Source organism: Musa acuminata, chromosome BXJ2-9 (assembly GCF_036884655.1).
Source record: "Musa acuminata AAA Group cultivar baxijiao chromosome BXJ2-9, Cavendish_Baxijiao_AAA, whole genome shotgun sequence".
NCBI classification, from domain to species: domain Eukaryota; kingdom Viridiplantae; phylum Streptophyta; class Magnoliopsida; order Zingiberales; family Musaceae; genus Musa; species Musa acuminata.
The window spans coordinates 44,545,437-44,568,228 of NC_088346.1; the positions used below are offsets into that span (position 1 = coordinate 44,545,437).

General features: G+C 37.2%; 3 protein-coding genes across 3 annotated transcripts; 1 reads left to right on the forward strand and 2 right to left on the reverse strand.

The window, feature by feature from the left end:
• Positions 1-162: 162 nt before the first annotated feature.
• LOC135623566 (uncharacterized) lies at positions 163-2,640 on the reverse strand. Its single transcript, XM_065126687.1, has 3 exons — positions 2,486-2,640; positions 633-740; positions 163-543 (listed from the first exon to the last, which is right to left on the reverse strand). The coding sequence occupies exons 1-3, from the start codon at positions 2,546-2,548 to the stop codon at positions 319-321; spliced, it is 396 nt and encodes a 131-aa protein (XP_064982759.1). The 5' UTR covers positions 2,549-2,640; the 3' UTR covers positions 163-318.
• A 1,049-nt stretch (positions 2,641-3,689) lies between these two features.
• LOC103998807 (uncharacterized) lies at positions 3,690-5,228 on the forward strand. The gene has a single exon (XM_009420393.3). It carries the CDS (start codon positions 3,898-3,900, stop codon positions 4,840-4,842), a length of 945 nt encoding a protein of 314 aa, XP_009418668.2. The 5' UTR covers positions 3,690-3,897; the 3' UTR covers positions 4,843-5,228.
• Positions 5,229-11,735: 6,507 nt separating this feature from the next.
• Positions 11,736-22,419, reverse strand: MWUGPA (UTP--glucose-1-phosphate uridylyltransferase). The gene is made up of 21 exons (XM_009420394.3): positions 22,253-22,419; positions 22,109-22,156; positions 21,852-21,943; positions 21,650-21,740; positions 19,381-19,441; positions 19,220-19,297; positions 19,069-19,119; positions 18,884-18,957; positions 16,981-17,053; positions 16,769-16,826; positions 16,606-16,652; positions 16,464-16,529; positions 14,241-14,273; positions 14,012-14,064; positions 13,858-13,933; positions 13,699-13,755; positions 13,525-13,608; positions 13,334-13,432; positions 13,155-13,259; positions 12,074-12,145; positions 11,736-11,989 (listed from the first exon to the last, which is right to left on the reverse strand). Exons 1-21 carry the CDS (start codon positions 22,309-22,311, stop codon positions 11,963-11,965), a joined length of 1,404 nt encoding a protein of 467 aa, XP_009418669.2. The 5' UTR covers positions 22,312-22,419; the 3' UTR covers positions 11,736-11,962.
• Between the last annotated feature and the right edge of the window lie 373 nt (positions 22,420-22,792).

Below are 22,792 nucleotides of genomic sequence, written 5' to 3' on the forward strand. Positions count from 1 at the left end.
CATCCAACAAGCAAGTGCACTAATAGGTTTTTTCCATTTGATTTAATCCCATCACTTGTATCTAAATGGGTTATGAAACAATGCCCTGATACTAGTTTGAAATCAAAAACCCTGCAACAAAGAAACATTTGACCCTCATCCATCCTTGCTGTAGTAGATTGATTTGATCTATAAACTGATAGTATTTATAAGTTCAAAGCCATTTGTTCAACAAACAGAGAAAAAAATATGCTTATTGTCATAGCATAAACCAGCAACAAATAAATTTATTCCTAGGGCTCACAATGGACAATTAAAGCGGTTTATACGATAGCAGACTCATTGACTGGGAAGAACCGGTTGCTCTTCATGACTGCTCTCACCATCTGTAACAGTGAAAGCTCGCCTTTCATCGGCATTTGCGGTGATGACCGGCATCCAAACATCAGCGGTGCTGCTCAAGAGAGACTGCACCTGAGGATCTGCAGCCATAGCTGAGGATATCATCTGGTCAACTTCATCGAGCTTTGCCGAGAGCTTATCCAACTCCTCAGCTATTTCAAGCTACAACCATTGGACAAACAAGTAGACACCATGGGAAATGCAGCTGGGAACACATAGATCGAATAAAATCATGGGGCGTGCAGTAATACCTCATCGAGATGCTTAGATGGTTTAGGAGGGACCTTGGTGACTTCTAATCCAAGTGCTTCTATCTTGGCTCGGAGTTCAACTTCTTCTTGGTTGCTCAAAGTCTCGACCTACACATGTTTGTTTTAGTCAAGGAGTGTGACACACACTGACTACAAAAAGATATTCACGACCATAATGCATCATCCTGTCTGGACTCCCAAAAAAGTAAAATATTTCCAGGACAAATGGCAGACATATAAAATACACAATGATAGATGACAGTTTAGAAATAAGATTCAAAATGTTAAAAACATTATTACTTGAATGACATATTTAGGAGAATGTCACTTTCATTGTCTCCTTCAACCCATGCCATGACTTCGTAGCATAACCACATTAAGATTAGCTCAAACTTGAGTACATTAAATTAGGACTACCAAAACATCATGCCAAAATCTTCAAACTGCATTGTGGGTCTAGCTTGAAAAAGGAATATGCCATGCAGGATTGAGAATACATATTTTATGAATTACCCACTAGTACCATTCTGTTGAAAAGGAGACAGAGTTGCATCTTTGCTCAACGGTGCTCACTGGTGAATATTGGTAATGCATACAAGTTTGGAGAATTTGGGGATAGAGACATCAGCATACATAAAATCCTATTCCAAGCATGCCTGAAGATTTGGCTGGCAAGCACAAGCTTGACTTGAAGATTCATTTTCCACATCAACAGCCAAGAGATTTAATAAAGTTTACACAAAATCATTTTTACTAGATTATGGGTTGCTTAGATGACTAGATACAGTATGATCCAAGATTTATGATGCCAACAAAAATAAGCAATTGTTTCCAATGTGCCAGATATCATAAAGATGATTGACATATAAGTTACAATTAACAAAAAGAATGCTACGAACTTGCAGCAGGGTAATACTATAAGCAATTCTCTATTTCAAATAGCTAGCGCAATAACTACTTTCAGTAGGGCAGAATTAGGACCAGAAATAGAGGAAAGAAGGAGAAAAATAAGAACAACAGATGAGGAATATAAAGAGAGATGTGCCGAAAGGGTGTTCTGGAGAGAAGATGACATTGATTTTAAGGATAGGAATGCTTGTATAATACAACAACTACAAGCCATAAGATCCCAAAAATGTAACTTAATGAAATAGAACATTGTAACTAATTGGCTAATTATCAAGAAAAAGAAACAATATATCTCGGAATAGGAGACCACATGTCTGTCATGTAGTTCTTGCTTCCCTTTTCTTTTGATTTTCTCATTCTGAACCAATTGTCTCCATTTACCCTTAGCAATGTTAAGTTTGTTTCTCAAATTTGTAAGAGTCAATGTTTGGGTATTCTATACTCTTTCGTGCAGGTTGATTATGTTAACTCCTTTAACAGGGAGACATTCAACTAAGATTCATATTTAGCACTCCCCTCAAGAATTCTGTGGTCCAGCTGTTCGCATAAAGTTCCGTGTACAGGGAATTCGAAATCGCAAATTGCAATTTCTAGTTTCATGATCGACCTGACATCGGAATAATATTCCTAATTACGATCCGCAATTGAGTGTATTTGTATCTCATCGCCGCATAAGCAACGATCCAAATCACAATAAAAAAACCGAAAATTTCAACCAGGCATACCTCAAAATCAAGAACTAACATAAACAGATCTGAAGGAAGAATTTAGGATCAATAGGACAGGGCAGAGATTTAAATCCTCCAAGAACAGAAATATCGGTAGCAGCCGAAGCGACAGAAAAAACATCTTTTTGCACAGATATCGATCAGATCACGGATAAGACGGGACACGACGACCAGAAGAAGAGCAAGGAAGAGAGAGAAAGAGAGAGAGTAGGAGACCTCTTCGAGGAGCGTGGAGAGAAGCTGGAACAGCTGGGCGTCGGGCTTGCCCTCTTCCGCCATTGCCACACCCTTTCTCCTCCTTTCCTGTTCCTCTCCTCGCCGTTTTGTGGGCCATACGACCGTGAAACGGAGTCTATCGACCTGCTCGCTTGTGAACCAAGAAAAAACCGGACCGATGTGTGCGGTTCGATTCGGTCGGGTTTTTCCGGTTTACACGGTCTTCTGGTTTTGTTGATAATTATAATTCCATCATACATCTTTTGAATCACCACAAAATTGATATTATATCACTTTGAATTAAATGAATTTCATATTTATTCTTTCAAATTTTTCTTATATATTTCAAAATCTAAAAATTATATGTATATGCTTATACAATAATATCGATTATTATTATAAATTTTGGTATTAGAGAGAAAGGACTAATACATATCCTTTGATTTTAGATTTAATTTTTTTATATAATTATTAGCTACTCGTCTCTTTTTAAATATTTTTAATTATGATTATGATTCATTTGATGTCTTTAAAAGCTCAATGACGCTATAAATAGTAACGTCTCTCGATATTATCTTACTAATTTCAAACTCTTATTTGGAGTTTTTAAGCTCTCTCAAACTTTTTGTTTTGTATAATATATATAAATACAGAGGTGATGATTGGGATTGACACTAACGCGAAAAGATTCAGAAGAGAACGAGTTAAATCAAATCAACTTTGATGAGACACTAACAATAAAATAATAAATCAAGACTTGTTATTATGACAATGCATGTATATTGACTTCTATTAAAGCCATTATCATCGATTTTTCCCACTAATCCTTTCATTGCAATTTGATGGTGTTTGACCGAGTACGTGCAGGAATACTACATGCAGTTGCCTTACCCCACATTGTCGATGGGTAGGGGAGAGGAGGGAGAGAACCGATGCTGTCCTGCATGGGACCCAGCAGTGGAGACCAGGTCGCCTACCAGGGTAACTTTGCAGGTAAGTCAGTAGTCGGGCAAAAAAGAATGATGTGTACGTATTTGCTTGCGGAATGCCGTGTACGAGTTCACTCGGGACTTCGAAGCGGGATCCGACCGCACGCAACGCTGCGAATCGCGGCCGTACGATCGACCAGATGCGCAATCATGACCGTTCCCGCACACGGACCACCCTTCTTCCGTGCGCCTATAAATAGTCTCCCAAGTGCCTCGAGAAACTAAATCGAAACCGGGGACGAATAAGAATCCGATTAGGGTTAGGGTTGGGATCGATCAGCTCGCGGACCGGGGTTAGGGTTTCGTGGCGATCGATAGTCCATCGATTTTGTTCGATTCCGTGGCGAACAGTGCTCCCCCCGTCGGTTTCTGATCGCTGTCGACTGAATCTAGTTGATTACTTGATCACTTGTGGAGGTATCGATGAACGATCCGTCACAGATGTTGAGCCGCGGTTTCGGGATCTGGCCGCCTCCGGCGGACGATCCCATGGGGTTCCCGGGCCAGCCTCGGCCGCCTCCCTTCGCGGCCGTTGGCGGGGGCGGTAAGCCCGGCCGTATGAGCTGGAAGGGCACTAAGGCGGCAGTGGCCGGAGGAGTCGTCGGCGCGGCCGGCGGCACTGTCTCCGGATACAACCCTCTCGGCCTTGGCGAGCACCAGTTCCAGAACCGCGCCAAGGCCCGGCGGTTCTACCCCAAGAAGAAGTTCGTGCGCTTCGCCCCCTTCGCCCCTCGGAATACGACCTCCTTCATCATGCGCGCCAAGAAAGCTGGCGGGATCGCGTCGCTGGTGTCGCCGTGCCCCGTGACGCCGGCGATCCTCCCGACGCCGAAGTTCTCGCCAACCCGTGAATGCCTCGTCGATATGGCCAAGGAGGAGTGGGGCTTGGATGGGTATGGCTCGATGAAGGGCCTGATCCGGCTACGGTCGTCCAACGGCTTCGAGATCAGGGCAGGAGGCGGAGAGGAGGAGGAGGACGAGGTCGCCGAGTTGTCGAGCGAGAGTGATGTTGACCAGTACCTGGATCAGCACTTGGAACTAGAGAGGCGGTTGGACCATGATGTGAGCCGATTTGAGATGGTGTACCCCTGGGCGGAACATGTGTCGGGCGTCACCACCTATGTGCTGGAAAATAGGATGGATAACCAGGACGCGCACATAGCGAGGCTGGAGGAGGAGAACTTTACGCTTAAGGAGAGGCTTTTCCTGATGGAGAGGGAGATGGGAGACCTTAGGAGGAAGCTGCAGTTGCTCGAGACTCGATGCCACCAGGGAGAGGAACACAATAACAATAGGGACACCAGGAACATGAACGGGAGCACACACGAGGAGGCTTCAGAGAGTGAAGTGGGTGGGGATGCGTGCTGAGTTAAACGGAAGGCTGGAAATTAGCTTGTGCAGTGAGAGATAAAGGTAGAAGAGAGGAGAGGAGAGGCGAGGAAAGGGTGGAAGTTTCCCTTATGGGAGCAAGAGATGAGGGGGGATGGAGGAGGAAAGGGTGGAAGTTTCCCTTATGGGAGCAAGAGATGAGGGGGGATGGAGGAGGAAAGGGTGGAAGTTTCCCTTATGGGAGCAAGAGATGAGGGGGGATAGAAGAGGAAAGAAGAGAAGGGAGGGTCGAAATGTTTCTTGTTATATGTACATATTAGTTTTTTAATGGTAGGAACTACAAAATCATAAGAAAACTGTGACTATCTGAATCTAAAAATTGTTTCCTTTTCGATGTTTATGAGTTTCATTTTTGCATTGGATCTTATTACTTCTGTTTTAAATTGCTAGGCTTTAAAGATTATGGGTGAGGTTTATCTGAAAGCCAAACTCAAAATGAGGATGCAGAGGTTGAATGATGGTTCAACTATTTTCTCTTATTATTATGCTATTTGGTCCCTTTTTTTTTTGCTGTGTACTTTATATAAGGTCTGTATTGATAAGTTGTTTATTGATACATTTTGAGATTGTATCAGGTTTAATTCCAGTAGATGGTTGGCATGTGAAGGTTGATTTTAGATGCATGACCGATGTTATTTGAATATACTCTCATGTATTATTTGCTCATAAGGAAAAGGGCAAAAGATCTGCAATGTTGAAGATAATGATTGTCTTGGAATATTGATACCTTATGGAGTATGTGATATATATGCTTTCAGTGATTGTTTCTGTGAGTCAAGAGGTGTGATGTTTCAGCATTCAAGGTCTGTTATTTTTGTGGGCCAAGAACAGGCACTGTTGCCCTCTCACAGATGTTTTAGTTTTGGCTAAAGCTTAATTGAATACTGGTAGACTTTTATCTTTTCTTGTTGCAATATGATGGAGATTGATGGATTTTGCTGGATTGCTGGTTTTGATTGCAGGTGGAAAGAAAAGCATCTGGAAATCTGATAGTTGGAAATGTTCTCTTCTAGTGGATCACTCCCCCAAACCTCAGGTTTGATGCAGAACTCTTCTCAAGGCCATTTTGTAATGGTCACTTGAAAAGTTGCTTCTACTTCCTTTTTGACTCTTAAGAGTTTCTTATTTGTGAGCAGACTAATGATGTAACCTAAAATGGACAAGTCTCTATCTGCAATCATTTCGCGAAATGCTTGATTCTCATACTAGGAAAAGGGACATTTTCTCTTGACCAATCATCTCATGCACATGGCCTAGACAATAACATGTTGTGATGACATGGGCAGCATGGTTCCATGAAAAAATCAAATATTGTGTGTAGTGCAAATATGGTGTATAGGATTTTGTTTTCACTTTTAGATTATCTTGAAGAAAGAGCGTACTGCATTGGATAGATTTTCGTATGCTTTCATCTCTTAGTAATGGAATTGAATTATTTTATACTAGAATAAGACCATTTAGATTGTCCTTACTGTCAAAATTGATCCAAGCCTGAAGGTTGAGGTCAGTCCATTTCTGGTAGATCATTGCATTTTGAGAATCAGATCTTTAAGGAGGTGGATATTCTTTCACGGTGATTTTTCTTAAGATGGGTCTTGTAAATCGAAGGGTCACTTGTAAAACTAGTGTCCAGAGTGAATTCGGTATGGTTTACTCCAACACTCAAGTTCCAATTAACTCCGCTCCCAATTATATTTTGAAAAGACATGTTTGAATCAAAGTGTAATGTATGGTTCAGGATCTTTAGGATTAGTCTTTTAAGTGCCTTAAGATGCATTTGAAGTTGCAGATGCATGAGGGAGCATGGAATAGTGCTATGTGAGGGCATCAAAGATTGTCGACTTGGATCATTAGGAAACATGCAAGATGTTAGGATGTGTTAATTTGAATCACTTATGTAGGGGTGTTGGATAGAGATGTGGGAGGGTGTTGACACATAAGGGTATCGGCGTTGATGTAAGAGATGTGTGAGGGTGTCGAGGCATGTCATGTATGAGGCATCAAATGTTGGTGGTATACAAGGGTGTTAAAAGTGTGTTGATTTGAATGACTCGTAGAAGAGGTATTGAATGCGAGAGATGCACAAGGACATCTTATCACAGACTTAGCTGGTTTTGCTTAAGTCTTGTGGCAACCTTGTGTATTTGTCCGTAAAGGTCAGCATCCTCGAAATCTCCTATGATCCCTTAGGATCTATAAAAGAGAAAACGTGTTAGTAAAAAAGTATCACTGAGGATCCATAAGTAATCATTTCAGAAAATATATCATAATCAATGTAAATTTTAAACAAATTTTATGAGTTTTGAACGGTTCCACAACAAAAGGCTCAAAATGGTTCATTACAGATCGAAAGAAAATAGGGCTGTTAAGCTTACTGTCAGCTCTTTACATGTTATTCAAAGTATGAACAAATTAAAAGACACGAATATACATAAGCATTACGTCGAACACCTCATTTACAATTTTGTCCATGATATTCTCCCCCACTTATTCTTTCGATGGCCTCGTCGAAGCTTTTGCTGACATTGTAATTCCTCGCTTTTGTTGAGTTTTCAATCTTCTACTCCTGTTGCAATGTGCCTCTTGGTTTTCGACCGTTATCCGTTGCTGTTGTTGAGTAGTCAAACTTTTGATCTGCTATATTGTTTTAACTCGTCAATGACTTTGATTCTCGTGTGGGGTTGGTTGAGTTGTGTTGATCCCTATTGGTTCCTACGGATCCTTCAGATGAAGGAAAAGATCATCCTTACTATGCGTCAAGTCTCTTCCTATTATAGAGGCTCTCTATTAACTTAACCTTAATAGATCCTGTCCTATTAGGTATAAAGATCTTCATCCAACTACCCAAGCCTCTTAGATTAGTGGATCTCTACCGAATAATCTCTTATTAGTTCTTAGTGGATCTCATTCATAGGATTTACTAATTCAAGAGCTTATTGGATATTTAATAATATAGAGGCTCCAATAGATATATCATATTGAACCTCTATTCATCGCAACACCGACCATATGTGTGTGATTCTCTAGGTCCAATATCGAGCTAGTTATGAGTCATACATATTAGAACTTGTTCTAGGTCAATGAATTATTATCTTTATAATAATTCACTCGACTCATCGACTATAGACATATTAGGCCACTACATTATAATTCCCAAACGATATAGGGGAATCTAATTTTTTGGATCTATTTGTCCTTAGTTATCGTGTACCTATAGTCCCTCATCTATCTAATATCTCAGAGATCGTATACCGGGCATAGTGCTATCAAGCTCATACGATTTCTACTCAAGTCTTACTCTAGTTAAATTCTCATAGAGAACTCTTTCTCTCTTAATTTGAATAACCCTAATTAGGGATTTGTTTGAACAAGAATACATGAAATATTTCTTTCATGACATCGAGAGCGAATGATCATTTATCGATATTCAATAACCCTCGTAAGGTTGGCTGCTACTCTTAATAGCTGGTTGTACTAGATTTGAAACTTCTAAACCTATAAGTCAGGTATCAAAAAGTGGAGTACTCATACAGAATATCTTTTGTGTCTCAGGTTTAAGGACCAGGTACATCATTGGGACGACGAAATCGCTATCTAATAATGAGGTATTATCGACCATCTAACATTTTGTGAGTAGATCAATCAGTGAACTTATTCTCCAATAAGCACCTATACTGTATCCCTAGTGTCTTCATACGAGCAACAATGAGATCAATCACTTCTATCATATAGATGGATATATACAGTATACCAATCTGTCCGGTTATCTCAATGTTCTTCTCGAGTAGTTTATGATCGGGATTCTTTAGGGTTTGTGTTTAAAGAAGAATCAGTCTCATTATTGTGATCTCATCATGATCCGATTTTCATTGCAAAGATCCATGAACATCACTATATATATATATATATATATATATATATATATATATATATATATATATATATATATATATATGCAACAAGTAATATAAAGTGAAAAAATATCATAATAATAATAAACAAAAAGAGTGCATACCATATCACATTTGTCATCACATACAAAGCCATAAGTGAGAATATGATATCCTACTCTACAAAATCATATAGACCCTTATGCTATTTCATCGCATACAAAATATTACCAAGTGTAAGTGGATCTTTTGAATTAAGTAAAGTGTGTATCATGCCACATGTATTATCATTCACGTGATTGGCTCGTAAGGTACCTATGACTAGCACACTCAGTCCTAAAAATCTTTGCACTAGCATAGAGTTATATGTGAAAAATATGATGTCCTCTATAAAATCACATAGACTCTTGTACTATTTAATTGCACAAAAAATATTACCAAGTATAAGTGGATCTTTTGAATTAAGCAAAATCTGGATAAATCCATTGTCAGATACAAAGCACGTCTAGCAGCTAAAGGATTTCACTAACAACCAAGTGTTGATTTCACATAAACATTCAGGTTAGTCGTTAAACTGATGATAATCTAGCTTATCCTGAGTTTGACTATTACATAAAGCTAACATATATTCTAAATATATATTAACAATGTTTTCTTATAAAGAACCATAACTAAAGATATTTTTATGTAGTAACATTCTGACTTCATTCACCCTCGATATTCAAGCTATATTTGTAAACTATGAAAAACGATTTATAGATTTCGCCAAGCTCCAAGAGTTGGTATGTTGAATTTGGCTTATTTTTTTTTATGTTAGTTAGCTTCATCAATTTTAAGTTTGACACATCTTTATTTTTATGACAATAAAGGAGAAGTACTATATATCTATTAGTTTATGTGATGACATTATCATCACAAGCAATAACCCTATGTAGATTAAGTAATTCCTTAAGTAATTGATAAATCGATTCTCCATCAACAGATTTAGGAATCTTAAGCTATTTTCTACGAATGAAAACAATGTTCATATCTTTTGAACTTTTCATATCTTAAAAGAAATATATTTAAGATTTATTATTAAAGACGAACATGCATAATGCCAAAAAAATTTGCTAATCGAATTGCTATTATTGAATCACTCAAATTATATGACGACAACCCTATTATGGATCCCACATGATAAGTACTTAGCTTTTTATAGTATTTATCTCTCACATGTGTAAACACCTCATTTATAATTAACAAAGTATCATAATTTATGTATCGTCCCTCCATCACGTATTGGTCTGCATTAAAATATGTCTTATGGTATCTTAAATGGACTCATAGTCATATTTTTTTTTTTTTGTAAATACTCATCACTATATCTTTATGCCTTCGTCGATGTTGATTTGGTAGGCAACACTAATGATAGAACGTCTACGTCAACTTATATTCTCTTTTTTGGAGCAAATCTAATTAGTTAGAATTTCAAGAAACATAATACAATCGCAAAATCTACTATTGAAGTTGACTATCAAGCCATCGCTACCATCATTGAAAGAAACGAATTTGGCATCATCTCTCAATCCAATTCTACAATATATTGTAATAATATCGATATCATCTACTACCAATCAGGTGTTCTATTCATGCATGAAACATATTGTCATTGACTTTTACTTAATTAAAGATCAAGTTGTAAGATATCAACTATGTGTTTCTCACGTTTATACTTTTGACCAACTCCTGACTTCCTCATATATTTTATTTACATCGAATCGAAATTAACATCCTTGATAGAAACTTAATCTTATGGGGCATGATAAAAAATCATAATTTATATTATTGATTTGAATATATAATTTAAGCACATAATTAAAAGAAATCTTCAAAATTTATATAAAATATAAATTATCTCTGTAAATAAAATAAATCACTTTCCCGATATATTTCTCTATATTTAAGAAATAGAATACAATTTGCTACGGAGCCATCCTAATTAGGCCATTAAATTACTATACGAACTTGGCATCATCTCTCAATTCACTCCATGTATTATGATAATATTGGTATCATTTGTCTATCTTCCAATTAGGTATTTTACTTATACATGAAATATATTACCATTAACTTTTAATTCATTAGAGTTGTAAGGCTTCAATTGCGTGTTTCTCATATTTATATTTCTGATCAACTAGCATACTATTTCACAAAGTCTCTCGTACTTACGGGATATGATAAAATATCATAATAAAGGTAAATTTTATGACAGAAATTTAAACTTATGTGATAAAAGATCATAATAAAAACAAACGATATCATTATATTTTTTACATCGTCAATCAATCTATGATTTAAGCATTAATTGTACGATTGATTTGAATATGTAATTTGAATACATAATTGAAAAACAGTTTCTCGAGATTTATATAAATATAAATTACCTCTCTAAATAAAATAAATCATTTTCCCGATATATTTCTCTATTTTTACATCACAAGCGTCACCCGCAAAACAAACACCGAGAGCGTGGCCGACATCGCCACTGTAATGCTCACGTTGTTTGACTTGTCGTTACATGTCAAGACAAGATTGTCTTGTAACCTCGAATCTATTTTTTATATTGGTACGGTAGTTTCGGATGACCATCGGACGTGAAAGCGTAGGAACTTTGCAGCACCAACATTGTAGGTATGCTTGTTTTCATGCCATGAAAGAATCGGCCCGTTCCAAGTATACAGCGACCACTGGCAGACAGCAGCTTACCAATATGCCTTTGGCAGATAGAAATTAATTAGCTTGACCGACTAGGAAAATTGTTTGTATTATCGAAGAGGACGACATTTTAGTTCATGCAAAGTCACGAGTAAACAATCCATTCGACCCATATCCCACTGGCATTTGCCAGGGAAGACAAGGAGGGAAATCAGAGTAATCTTTGCAGCTTCAATGAATGCTCCATCTCAACGGAACAAGCAAAGAGAATTGGCAAGCCAGGGATAAAAATTTGGTTTCACAACATTATATGCTGCATCTCACGGCAGCGAGAAAACAACAATGTAAATGCAGGAGTTTTCTCTTTGTTTTGAGTAAAACATGCTCACATTTCATGAGTTGAGAACAAAGAGGGTAAAATGCTCAAGAGTGAGAGTCAAAACCTCTCTAGAGGGAATCCAAAGCCTCTCATGGAGCAGCCCAAATTACACACCAAAATTTCGTGAATATGCTCAGATATCTTCGGGGCCATTGATCACCTGACCGAAGCAACAAAGCACATTGTCATCGAAACACTCAGATATAAGGATGGTAAATGACTGACGGAGGATGTGTTGGCTTACCTTGTTCTCGAGGACGGCTCCATCAGAGATCTCCAACTTTACTCCAGACTTTGCAGCGATACTCACATTGCCCTTATCAAATAAAACTAAAAATGATTAGAAAATTGAACAAAGGGAACAAAAATGCATATATAGATGCTTCATAGCAGATCATAGATAACATGACAAAAGATTCTGATAAAAATTCAGCATGTAGTTGCTGGAAAAAAAAAAAAAAAGAGTTTAGAACATAATTTGTATTATGGTTGAAATTTTCAATATACAACAAAAATTGCATATCTTGCACATTGCTTACGGTCCATAGTTTTCAATCGAGCACAGTTTGGCAAAACATGCCACTCGTTTGCATGCCAGAACTAATTGCCTCTCTTCTTATTAACAAATCATATTTCCAATTAATCTAGGATGGTTTCAGACTCCAAAACTCTACAAAGTCATGGTTACAGCAGATATGCACCTTGTTAGCCTTGACAAAGAACTACCCTACACCCTACTGATAAGTCTCTTACCATCAGATTTGATGGACATTTCAGATACTTTGAATATGTTAGATATTACGATCCAAATTGAGTCCATGGAGGTGGACATGTCAGATACTTTTTCAGGACTTCCTTTTACTTACTCTTTGCCAATTCTAAATACATTATAACAAGTACAAAGATATAAAGACTAGTAGTTCATGAATAATAGTGTGAGCAAGCGTGTTCAGGAAGAGCAAAGATTATATTTCACTCCAGAGAGGCTTCAAGGTTTTTATCTTAAGCCCACATAAAAGACGGTGCCTCTTGAGTAAAACGCAAGTAAACATAATTCTCGAATTAAGAAGCATATAAAGGTATCTACATTCAGCCAACAAAAGTTTTTCAACTATTGCTATTGTGAAGACGTATGAAGAAAGTGTCTTCCAAATGTAAAGGATAAGTAAAGCATCTTTAAAATTAAAAGGAAATAATTGCAAGATATTCAAATAGCTTGATATAGCAAAAATTATGCACCCTGTAACTCAAATAAGTGAAAAAGGAGATGACTAATGCATCAAAGTAAGAAAAAGATGACGAACAAACCAATACAGAAATGGTACCTTCAGTACTACTCCTTCACCAAACCAAACATCACCAGAAACCTTTAAGCTATCAAGCTCAACGATGCTAGGTATCGACTTGAAACGACTAAGGAAGTTGGCAACCTTCAAGTAGAGGAACAATTGTTAATCGACGACTTCAGTTAACAAATTGAAATCACTCACATACATGAACTTACCTTCTTAAATTCAGGCCCAAGTTCAATTGAAGGATTTGAGGGATTTGTTCTAGCTTTATTGCGAATAACAAAACCATCAACCAACATATACAGATCAGACTGAGAGAAAAAAAGGAAGAGCTGATCATGACTGTGACAAAAAATACTGTCAAGATATATGTTCATCACAATTCAGATGATTTGATTTTAACCTGTACTAGCAGCAAATCTGAGGTTGCCTTCACTGGAAGAAACCGAGATCGAGGAACATTAATCCCAATTGCATGGTCAAAGAACTATTTCAACCAAAATTTGAGATGCTTAAGATATAAAATTAACTACATAAGACAAAATAGTAAGAAGTATATAATATGTCTAATGATTACTCGAATTGCTGCTCCAGCTGCAGTTTCCAGTTGAAGAACTTTTACACCATCTACTTCCTGCATAACATGACTAGCTCATCAGTTTCACTTTCTGACATGCCCAAGAAAAGCAACAAAATGAAGAGGCAATGTAAAGTAGTAGTTCTTTAGGGTCACCACCTTAGGGTTTGGAATAATCTCCATTTTAAGTGCATCAGCTTCAACAAGTCGCTTAATGGCCTTCAAGTTCACCCATCTGTGATCAAGGAACTTTTAGAACAGAGCAACAGGACTCATTGTAATTCATAGAGTTGGATATAGAACAAGTACTTACAGATTGTTAGTATTGAAGATCTTAAACTTTTCAATTGACTTGAATTCGTTCACCTAAACAATAAGTAAAAAGACACAGGATGTACATCAGTCATCTAGCCATGTCTCAAGACTCTCAACTAAGGGTGTTCCATGATGAAATGCATTTTATGGCACAAAAAACAAAAACATTTCATTTTTCCTTTAAAATGACACTGAATGAACAATCTGCCTCTCATGTTACAACTTACATGAGCATCAGGAACTTGTGCAATCTCAAGAAGCTGCAATTGACGATGGAGAAAAAGAAAAGTTAGACAAGAGTATGTAGTACAACAAATTCCAGAATGCTAATACACATCCTGAAGAGAACAAGGCTTATATTACCAACATAGTTCTTAGATACAAGTTAAGAAGACTATGTATGTCATTAAGTACATTAAAGATATCAACTTATATTACTAACAGAACACAAGATGTCAATGAATGACCAAACATTTACTTCCAGCCAAGCTAGCTTGACGAGAAACCAGTAAATCAGGGAAAAAACCAGTTATAGTTGCATAAAGAACTATGGCATTATAAAATATAAACATGTAATGCTCCTAGCACAAATACTATTACAAAGTGGGAATTGAATGTGAAGGCCATAGCTATGCTGTGTAGAACAACAGACTCAAACAAGGACCATAAATTTCCAAAGGATTCATAGTCGCCAACAATGCTACATGAAGAACAACTACCACCTTGATTTCTTATTTTAACAAATGACATATATAACAAATATTTCAAATCTTCTATATGAAACATGTTTTAATTTTTAAAATATATGCAAAAGACAAATATGTAACTAGTGATAATAGGCCTTTAAAGCAAGGTTTGTAATTTCGTACCGTACCGGAGTTTTAAGCTCAGTTCGGTATGGTACGATATAAGTATACTGAGCGGTACATTTCGGTATACCGCTCGGTATACCACGTGAGGAGCCACGCGAAAAAAGAAAAAAGGGAAGCGACATCGTCACCTCGGTTTCCCCACGCAAAAATAAAGAAAAGGGAAAGGCGATGTCACCTCAGTTTCCCCATGCAAAAAAACGAAAAGGGCAAGGCGACATCGCTCGGTTTCCCCACGCAAAAAAACAAGGAAAGGCGACGTTGCCTCGGCGATGTCACTCGATTTCCCTACACGAAAAAAAAATAAAGGCATCGCCTCGCTTGGTTTCTTCTGTTGGGGAGAAGAAATCGCTTCTCACTGCGACGTCGTCGCGCCGGATCTCTAGGTTTTCTTCTTTCTTCTCCCTCTTCTTTCTTCTCCGTCACCGATCGATGCTACTGCCCGGTAGCGGATGGTCTATGTACCGGTCTGTTGACGGACCGGTATGTACCACCCGGTACGGGTGATATTATTCGAAATTAAAATTCTTTCTTTAAAGAATCATATTCACTTGGCTTTTAGCATTTCAACAACCGAAAAGACCAATGAATTTAATTCAGATGGTATCCTGTTGAACACAAAAGAAAATAGAAGGCCAGGACGCACACTAGTTTTATATGCTACTTGTTCAAAAACTCGATAAGTTCAAACAGATGTAGTTTTATGCAACTTGTACAACAACAAGGTGTAGAAGACAAAATTTAGAATAAAGATGATTTCATTTTTATAGCTTTTTTTAAAAGAGAGGACTTAGAAGTTGGATGAAGTCCCTAAATCCTAACCCTTAATATTTCTGATAAAGTCAAGCAATCAACTAAGCTTACCAGAGCTAAAAAAATCTCAGACTGGCTAATGGACCAGCAGCAAGTTCTACTTAGATGTTTCAAAACACTAGAACATCAAAATTCCACCAAGATAAAATGTAGAGGAGCAGAAAAGGCAAAAAGGCAATACTTGAAGACAAAAAAATGGGGGAAAAATCCATAAACAGAAAATTCTTTTGAAGAAAAAGGAAACAGCATTTCAGGTTATCAGGCTGTAAGCTCCATTATATGGTGCAAGCACTGCAGAAACGGGAATGAGTTGAAAACAAATGCATCAAAATCAGATGGCAAGGCATGGTAACCTTTTTTTTTTTGACATAGAATGCATGGTAACCTTCCTTTTTTTTTTGGTTATAATAGTGAAAAAGAAATCTTAAGCATGCATCATGAGCAATTTTTTTCTTTTTTTTAATCTCATGTAGTATATAAGTCATTCATTCAATATTGCCTCAAGGTGTACAACTGAAGAATTTATGAGAGATTTATTTTTACTAGTCAAAGATAAAAACCCGCTGAGGTGACTGCAAGTATATCAGAATTTTGTGAAAGATAATGAAAATCAAATTTATGAATAGATAACAGCAGCTACTATATCATTATAATTTAACTGTTCATCATGTCAGTCAATAGTATGTGGTGACAATTTAGTTTGAATGGATATTGAATATTGGAAAACTATACTGTAGACTAGGAAAAAAAAAGACCTAGACCACAGACCTGAACCCTTCCTTCATATGAGATCAATGTACCACCTTTCACATCAGCCAAAGTTTTTGGTGTCACCTGAACACAGTGTAAATGTTTTTTGCATGTCCTGAACACAATATCATTGTCAAATTGAGTGAAATAAGCACCATACCTCCATACAATATTCATTCTGATTGTTAATCAAATGGTTTAGGATTTCTGTTTTATTTGGTGAAGGGAACGACATTTCATAAAGTTTATCAAAAGCAAATTTATACCGGAGAATAAAAATGGCCCATTAAGAATGAAAAGTAATGAAGGCAAGTGAAGGATACTTATGTCAACTATAGCACCCAAGTTATCCGAGTTTGCAATGAAGACATATTCCTTGCCCTAAAAAATGAACACAAATAAACCTTTTAGTATTGATCAAAACCAACATAATAATTGGCATGGAAAAAATTAGTAGGTAGTATAGATCAAAACCAACATTATAACTGACATGGAAAAAGTCAGCAGGTCATTGTTTTCGCAGGGAGTTGCAAACCTGTGATAGCAAGGCATCAAGCTTGCCACTGTTCATCAAGGATGGGAAAACATCACCATGACCTGGAGGATACCTTTACAATGACATGGAAAAAAATGAAAGATGTCAAAGGAATTTCATGCTGATCTAATTAATTAAAAGTAAGAAAAAGATATATTCAAATCCACCAAGGGATTCATACTTCCAATCAGTTGATTTTCCTGTGAATGCAAGTAAAATTTTAAAACCAAATCGAAATTGTCATACAGAACACTAGAAGGTTGTAGATTCATATAATTGACCAATTATTTAGCTGAAAATTAAACCCCACACTAGTTCCCTTAAGCTTATCCAGTCATAAAAATACTTTCTTTATCGAGAAAAGTGAGTCAGAGAAAGAAATGCATATAGAGAAGCAATCAATATGATGTTTCCTGTACATCCGCCTTTCACTACCATGTTGAGGCAAACTACTATAAGCATGAATATGTAATCATCAGGAGAAAAGATGACTACTGAGAAAAGTGCCTTCCCAAATACAAGGGCTTCTGGTTGCTAAATGAAATGATGAAAGTTATTAGAACAGAGAGCTGGTCAGGATAGTTGATGACTTGTAGTCCTAAGATCAACTTTGAGTGGGTGACTTCATGTATGAATACCAAGATTTCTATTATGTAACAGTACAAACTATAAAAGATAAGTACAGAATATATCTTTGTTTCATCATTTGCAATGTGAGGAATGACAACAAGAATAAATAAAAAGGGGCCAATATGGACTCTCAATGCAATATTAGTTTCAACTGTTTAAACAAGTACAATACTAGTATACCTGAATGTATCATAGAGAAAAAGTAATAAAAGATTGAATACTGACTAGTCCCAGACTCCAAACCTGTAAGATCGGAACCAATCCTTGTTCAAAACAATAAATGCTGGTTGGTAAGTTCCAGCCTTATCAGTATTTGAAACCTTGGTTACCACAATCAAGAGAAATTAAGAGAGATGGATTCACAGAGTATTACATCAACTTTATTTTTCCAGACCATGTGAATTACAACTTTCAACTAGTTTGCAGTTTAACCAACCAAAATAAACACTTAACCCTTCCTGAAGGAACAATTTACTCCACCTAAACATCATGAGAACCTGATTTATAATAGACTTTCATTGTGTATAAAACAGAAGATTCTCAAGTGAAAATATTACTAAGAAATTATAAGGAATTATGCATAAATGATATCCTTGGGAACCAAAATTCGAAGAGTCAAATCGACAGCAAGAGAAGGTGATCCTTTCAGCTAGTTTTGCAGCGCCAAGTTGATATATGCATGTTTCAGTTTTGTACTTCTACCCTTGCAATCATGGTTTTCATGCACAAATAAGACAAAAAATTAAAAAACACACAGCACATTGTACATTAACACTCTGCTGAAGTCTTGTTCCACCCATCATGGGGGTTACAGCACAAAGCATGATATTCAGGTCACAGTTCAGCAGAACACAACAAGAGACGTACATTTGTTACTTTGACATCGCCAAAGGCAACAAATGGCATGTAATTGCAGAGGTTTTTTTACCAAAACACTTGGAACAAGTAAAATTATTTGGTTCCACACAATTTCAGTGATTGCATACTAGTAATCATTGATTGATCCTATCATCCTCCTGTAAAGGTTATGGATAAATGCATGGGAAAATTGATATTAGGGGGTATGAAAGATGAAGTAGATTGCAGAAGCTGGTATCCAGGATAAGATATAATAGGCAAGAATGAGAAATAATAAATTAGCAATCATGAACAGTCAAAAGGAGATATATCTGGACCAAACATTACCTTTCTCCAAGCATCATAGAAGTAATTAGACATACAGAAAAACATATCTTATTATGTATAACTGGGACAAGATTTGAGCAGAACATACCAGCCATCCTTCCCAGCGTGGCCTTTGCTTGGCAGTGGCTGGAAATCTTCCATAACCAAACGAGGGTACTGGCTCTGCAGATCAATAATTGCAGGCTAGTTAACACCTTAATCAGATTAAGATAGCAAATGATAATTTCTTAGCTGTTATAGCCATTCTGAATGATCTATTGATATTTTTCTGACCTGGTTAAATGTATGAATCTCAATATTTGAGTTGGCATATTTCTCCACGATCTTCAGAAACAATAATATGCTTAGTTAAGAGTTAGTCATGATATTTCCATGTCAAATTAACTTTCAAAACAATATCATAAATAAGGCAAGCTATCCTTACCTTTTGTGTATCATCATGAGTGTTGAAAGAATTCATCAAAAGCAGAGGGACATTGCATCCATACTTCTTATTGAGAGACTGCAAAGCATTTTCTATAGTTAAAGATCTATCAAACTACAAACAAAAGACTCTAGAGCAACTCACTACATTGCCCCCCTTACCTCTATTTGGATAACAATCAGATCGAGGAATGTAAATCCATTACGCACTTCAATAACAGATCTGTAAATTCAAAATAAACACAATCATGGTAAAGTCAAGTGGAGTTTAAAATCATATACCTCATGCATTAAGTTGCAATATTCATACAACCTTATAAATGAGCCTATGTGATCTTAAAGATGATGATAATTTACACAACCCACACTGCAGTTGGTATGTGAATATAAGGGGACTGTCAGGGGTGCATGTACAAGGTAAGCCACTTAGCTTGACTCATGGTACATATGAGGTAAGGTTTTGGACCAGACTAAACATTGAACCAATAATCTCACAGCTTATTAGGCAAGATATTTTAGTCTTATTATCTTACTAAAAATTTACCCAAGTGTTTAACTAGACAAGAAAATACTGTGATAGAAACTTGAGATCTATGAACTCATTGATACTTCTTACTATTTAGTACTTTCACTGTTTTGTTGTCTTCCGAAATAGAATCTTAAACAAAAAATTCCAATGACCCTATATATTTGATGAGTTTGAATTTGTTGAACAATTGGATTGGCAGTGCCAAACATGTAATACAGTAATTTAGGATGCAGAAGTCTTGTAAATCGAAATAAGGAAACCATATCACATATGTAGGCAAATTATCCTAGCAAGTATGATCAACTCAAAAAATCAATTTTGCTGAAGAACATGGAAGCATTGTAGGAATCTAGTCAAAGGTGAAGTGCAGTGACAGAAACGATAAAAGAATCAGAGAACCCACTTCTGATAAATCTGCTAGTTAACTCACTCAATCAGTCAACATGGTAGGTGTCATATATTGTGGCTTCAGTAAAAATCACAGTGTATTATGTCATCCAACAAGTAAAACAACTTAAAACTGATAGGATTTGTTAAACCTTTGAACTAGCTATCATGAGGATAAGTTAAATTGCTGTACACATTACATCTCTCATATATACCATACGTAAAATTGTACAAAATAGTGGTCATATTAAAGATAAATGGTAGTCTTTATCAATCAACCTGATGTAATAATTTAATCCTCAAATCACTGAAATTCTTATCCTTTGGATCATTCAGGGAAGTACCACAAGTACTCGTATATACACCAACATAAGCATGCATCCAAAAATAAGAGCGTTTGCAACAGAAACATGACTACATCCATTTAGAGTTGCCATATCATGGCTGGCTTTGAAGAAGCAAATGAAAGTGCATCAGCAGATCTAAACAATGTGGATTGCCACAAAATCATCAGATTAATTGAGATATCAACAGTACAAAGAGAATGAGGATTTTGATAATGAGAAAATCTGCTCTACTCAGTTTTGATTTAGTGAAATAACAAAAAAAAGGTTAGGGCAGAGATAAAATTAGAATATTGTGAGCATCACATGAAATGAGATGGCAATAACTAGGTAATTCTGAACACCAGTGTGTACTGGCTAGTAATTAAGAAGGTAAGTTTGATCAAGGAATTAAAAATAAGTCAGATAGATATGTATGGTCAATATTCATCAGTCTAATCAAGAACTAGTATCGAACCATATTTGTATTATTCTTTCTTGTAGAAGAACAGGTTAGTGCACTGTCTGGTATCGAACTGGTTACTAACACAGATACCAGATCAAGAAATAAATCCTTGATTTTGAGCTTCCACGAATAATCAAGAAGGCCCTTTCATAAGATAAATTGTTTGTCCAACAACTCCACTAGGTGAGCACAGGATATCACAATTATTAGGTTCATGTAGTTAAGTTGTAGTAAATCATGTGCACTTATATTGGTGATAATAAATTAAGGTAGACCCATTGTCAACCTACTCATTTCACGTAGCATATTACTAACAACAGCGGGACTACAGAAAAAACTACCATCACGAATGCTGAGGAACCACATTTCATATATGTGATCTTTGATGTCATCCTTAAACGTGGGAAGAAAATGTTAATCTGTGAAAATTCGAGCCAACTTGAAACAAAGAAATGGTTCACCATATACATTCTACAAAATACTCAAGTTGATCACCTTTCAGAAGTAAATAAAAGTCACGTATTTCAGTTCAAAATTGTTTACATGCGATTCAGATGCCATAAACGATTGAGAAACTAAAGTACACATGAGCAAATAAAATTAACAGATCTCTAAATATCAAACCACTAACTTAAATCAATTCGTTTAGCATAGTCATCATGCTATCGATAAATTATTGAAGTTAACATTCAGAAAAAATCAACTGATACGATAAAATAATCATACTTGGGCCCCGTGCATCCCATGGTGGTTCCCAGTCCTCCATTGAGCTTTAGCACCGCAAGCTTGTCGAGAAGTTTCTTGGTTGCCTCAAGATCTGCAATTTCGCATTAGAATTCTAAACAGCCGAAGGCTACAAGCACCACATATAATAATGAACAATTTGTAAACAGTAAATCTCGGATCTGTCTATAGGAGAGAAAGAGACCTTCCGGAGGTGGTGACAGGGTATCATAAGGCACGACCACTTCATCAGTCGGAGTCTGGATCTTACTCCACTCGATCTGTTCTGCCTCGCCACTCCAATCCCATCAAAAACCCACGCGAAACAAACATTTCAATCACCAGAAAAGAAAAAACAGCTCCAGAAAGGAAAACCACAAAGAAAATATCTCATTGCACAAAAGCAAGCATCAGAACGCCACAGTTCCGGGAGAAACATCGCAGTTAGACGCTCGATCTTACCTCAGATAGCGAGACACTAGGCTGATAAATCCAGATTTCTCATTTTCACTGCCAACAACAAAAAATTCAAAAACTCGGATCAGATCTGACATCTTTCAGCTCAGTTCCATGGACAAGGACAAGGAAATCCGTCTCCGCGCTCACCTGATCTGATTGAGTTCAGCGACGGCGGATTGGAGCTTGGCGATCTTCGCATCCGCCATCGGGGATCGAGACCGGGAGGCGGACGAAACGAGAGGCTTCGAGCGAGTGCGAGACGATACAGAAGCGAGAGGCGAACAAAGGCCTGATGTTGCCCTCTTGGAGTGAGGTAAGATGACGAGCCGTCCTCATTTATAGAATGGGGGCGAGGTTCTCCGTCAGTCAAAACGGCGACAGAATATTCGCAGGACGACGGAATCCTGTCCGCGCCATCGACGACACGTGGCGGAAGAAGAACGGGGCGGGAGGGGGAAGCGAACCTCGGCCGTTGGTTCGAATGGATGGGCTCACCACTTCGTCGTGATTCGTGCCGTGGGCCCACTGTAGGGAAATGGACCTAACAACGTTACGAAGTCGGATAGGCTCCCATCACATCTCCGTCGAGCGTAACAAGAAAGCAACGCCATGATGCGTGTTCGTCGTTACGTGTCAACAACTTCGTAGTAGTAGTAGTATTACGCGTGTTATTAAGAATAAGATGCT

What these genes read in the sequence shown, in the direction of transcription:
- MWUGPA (XM_009420394.3), bottom strand. Translation starts at nt 22,311, where the DNA reads ATGGCGGATGCGAAGATCGCCAAGCTCCAATCCGCCGTCGCTGAACTC. An exon ending in CAGCTGGAGCAGCAATTCGA is followed by an intron (nt 13,609 to 13,698) that starts GTAATCATTAGA and finishes TGGTTGAAATAG; the next exon opens with TTCTTTGACCATGCAATTGG. An exon ending in CAGATTTGCTGCTAGTACAG is followed by an intron (nt 13,433 to 13,524) that starts GTTAAAATCAAA and finishes TTTTTCTCTCAG; the next exon opens with TCTGATCTGTATATGTTGGT.
- LOC135623566 (XM_065126687.1), bottom strand. Translation starts at nt 2,548, where the DNA reads ATGGCGGAAGAGGGCAAGCCCGACGCCCAGCTGTTCCAGCTTCTCTCC. An exon ending in TCTCCACGCTCCTCGAAGAG is followed by an intron (nt 741 to 2,485) that starts GTCTCCTACTCT and finishes AAACATGTGTAG; the next exon opens with GTCGAGACTTTGAGCAACCA. An exon ending in CATCTAAGCATCTCGATGAG is followed by an intron (nt 544 to 632) that starts GTATTACTGCAC and finishes CAATGGTTGTAG; the next exon opens with CTTGAAATAGCTGAGGAGTT.
- LOC103998807 (XM_009420393.3), top strand. Translation starts at nt 3,898, where the DNA reads ATGAACGATCCGTCACAGATGTTGAGCCGCGGTTTCGGGATCTGGCCG.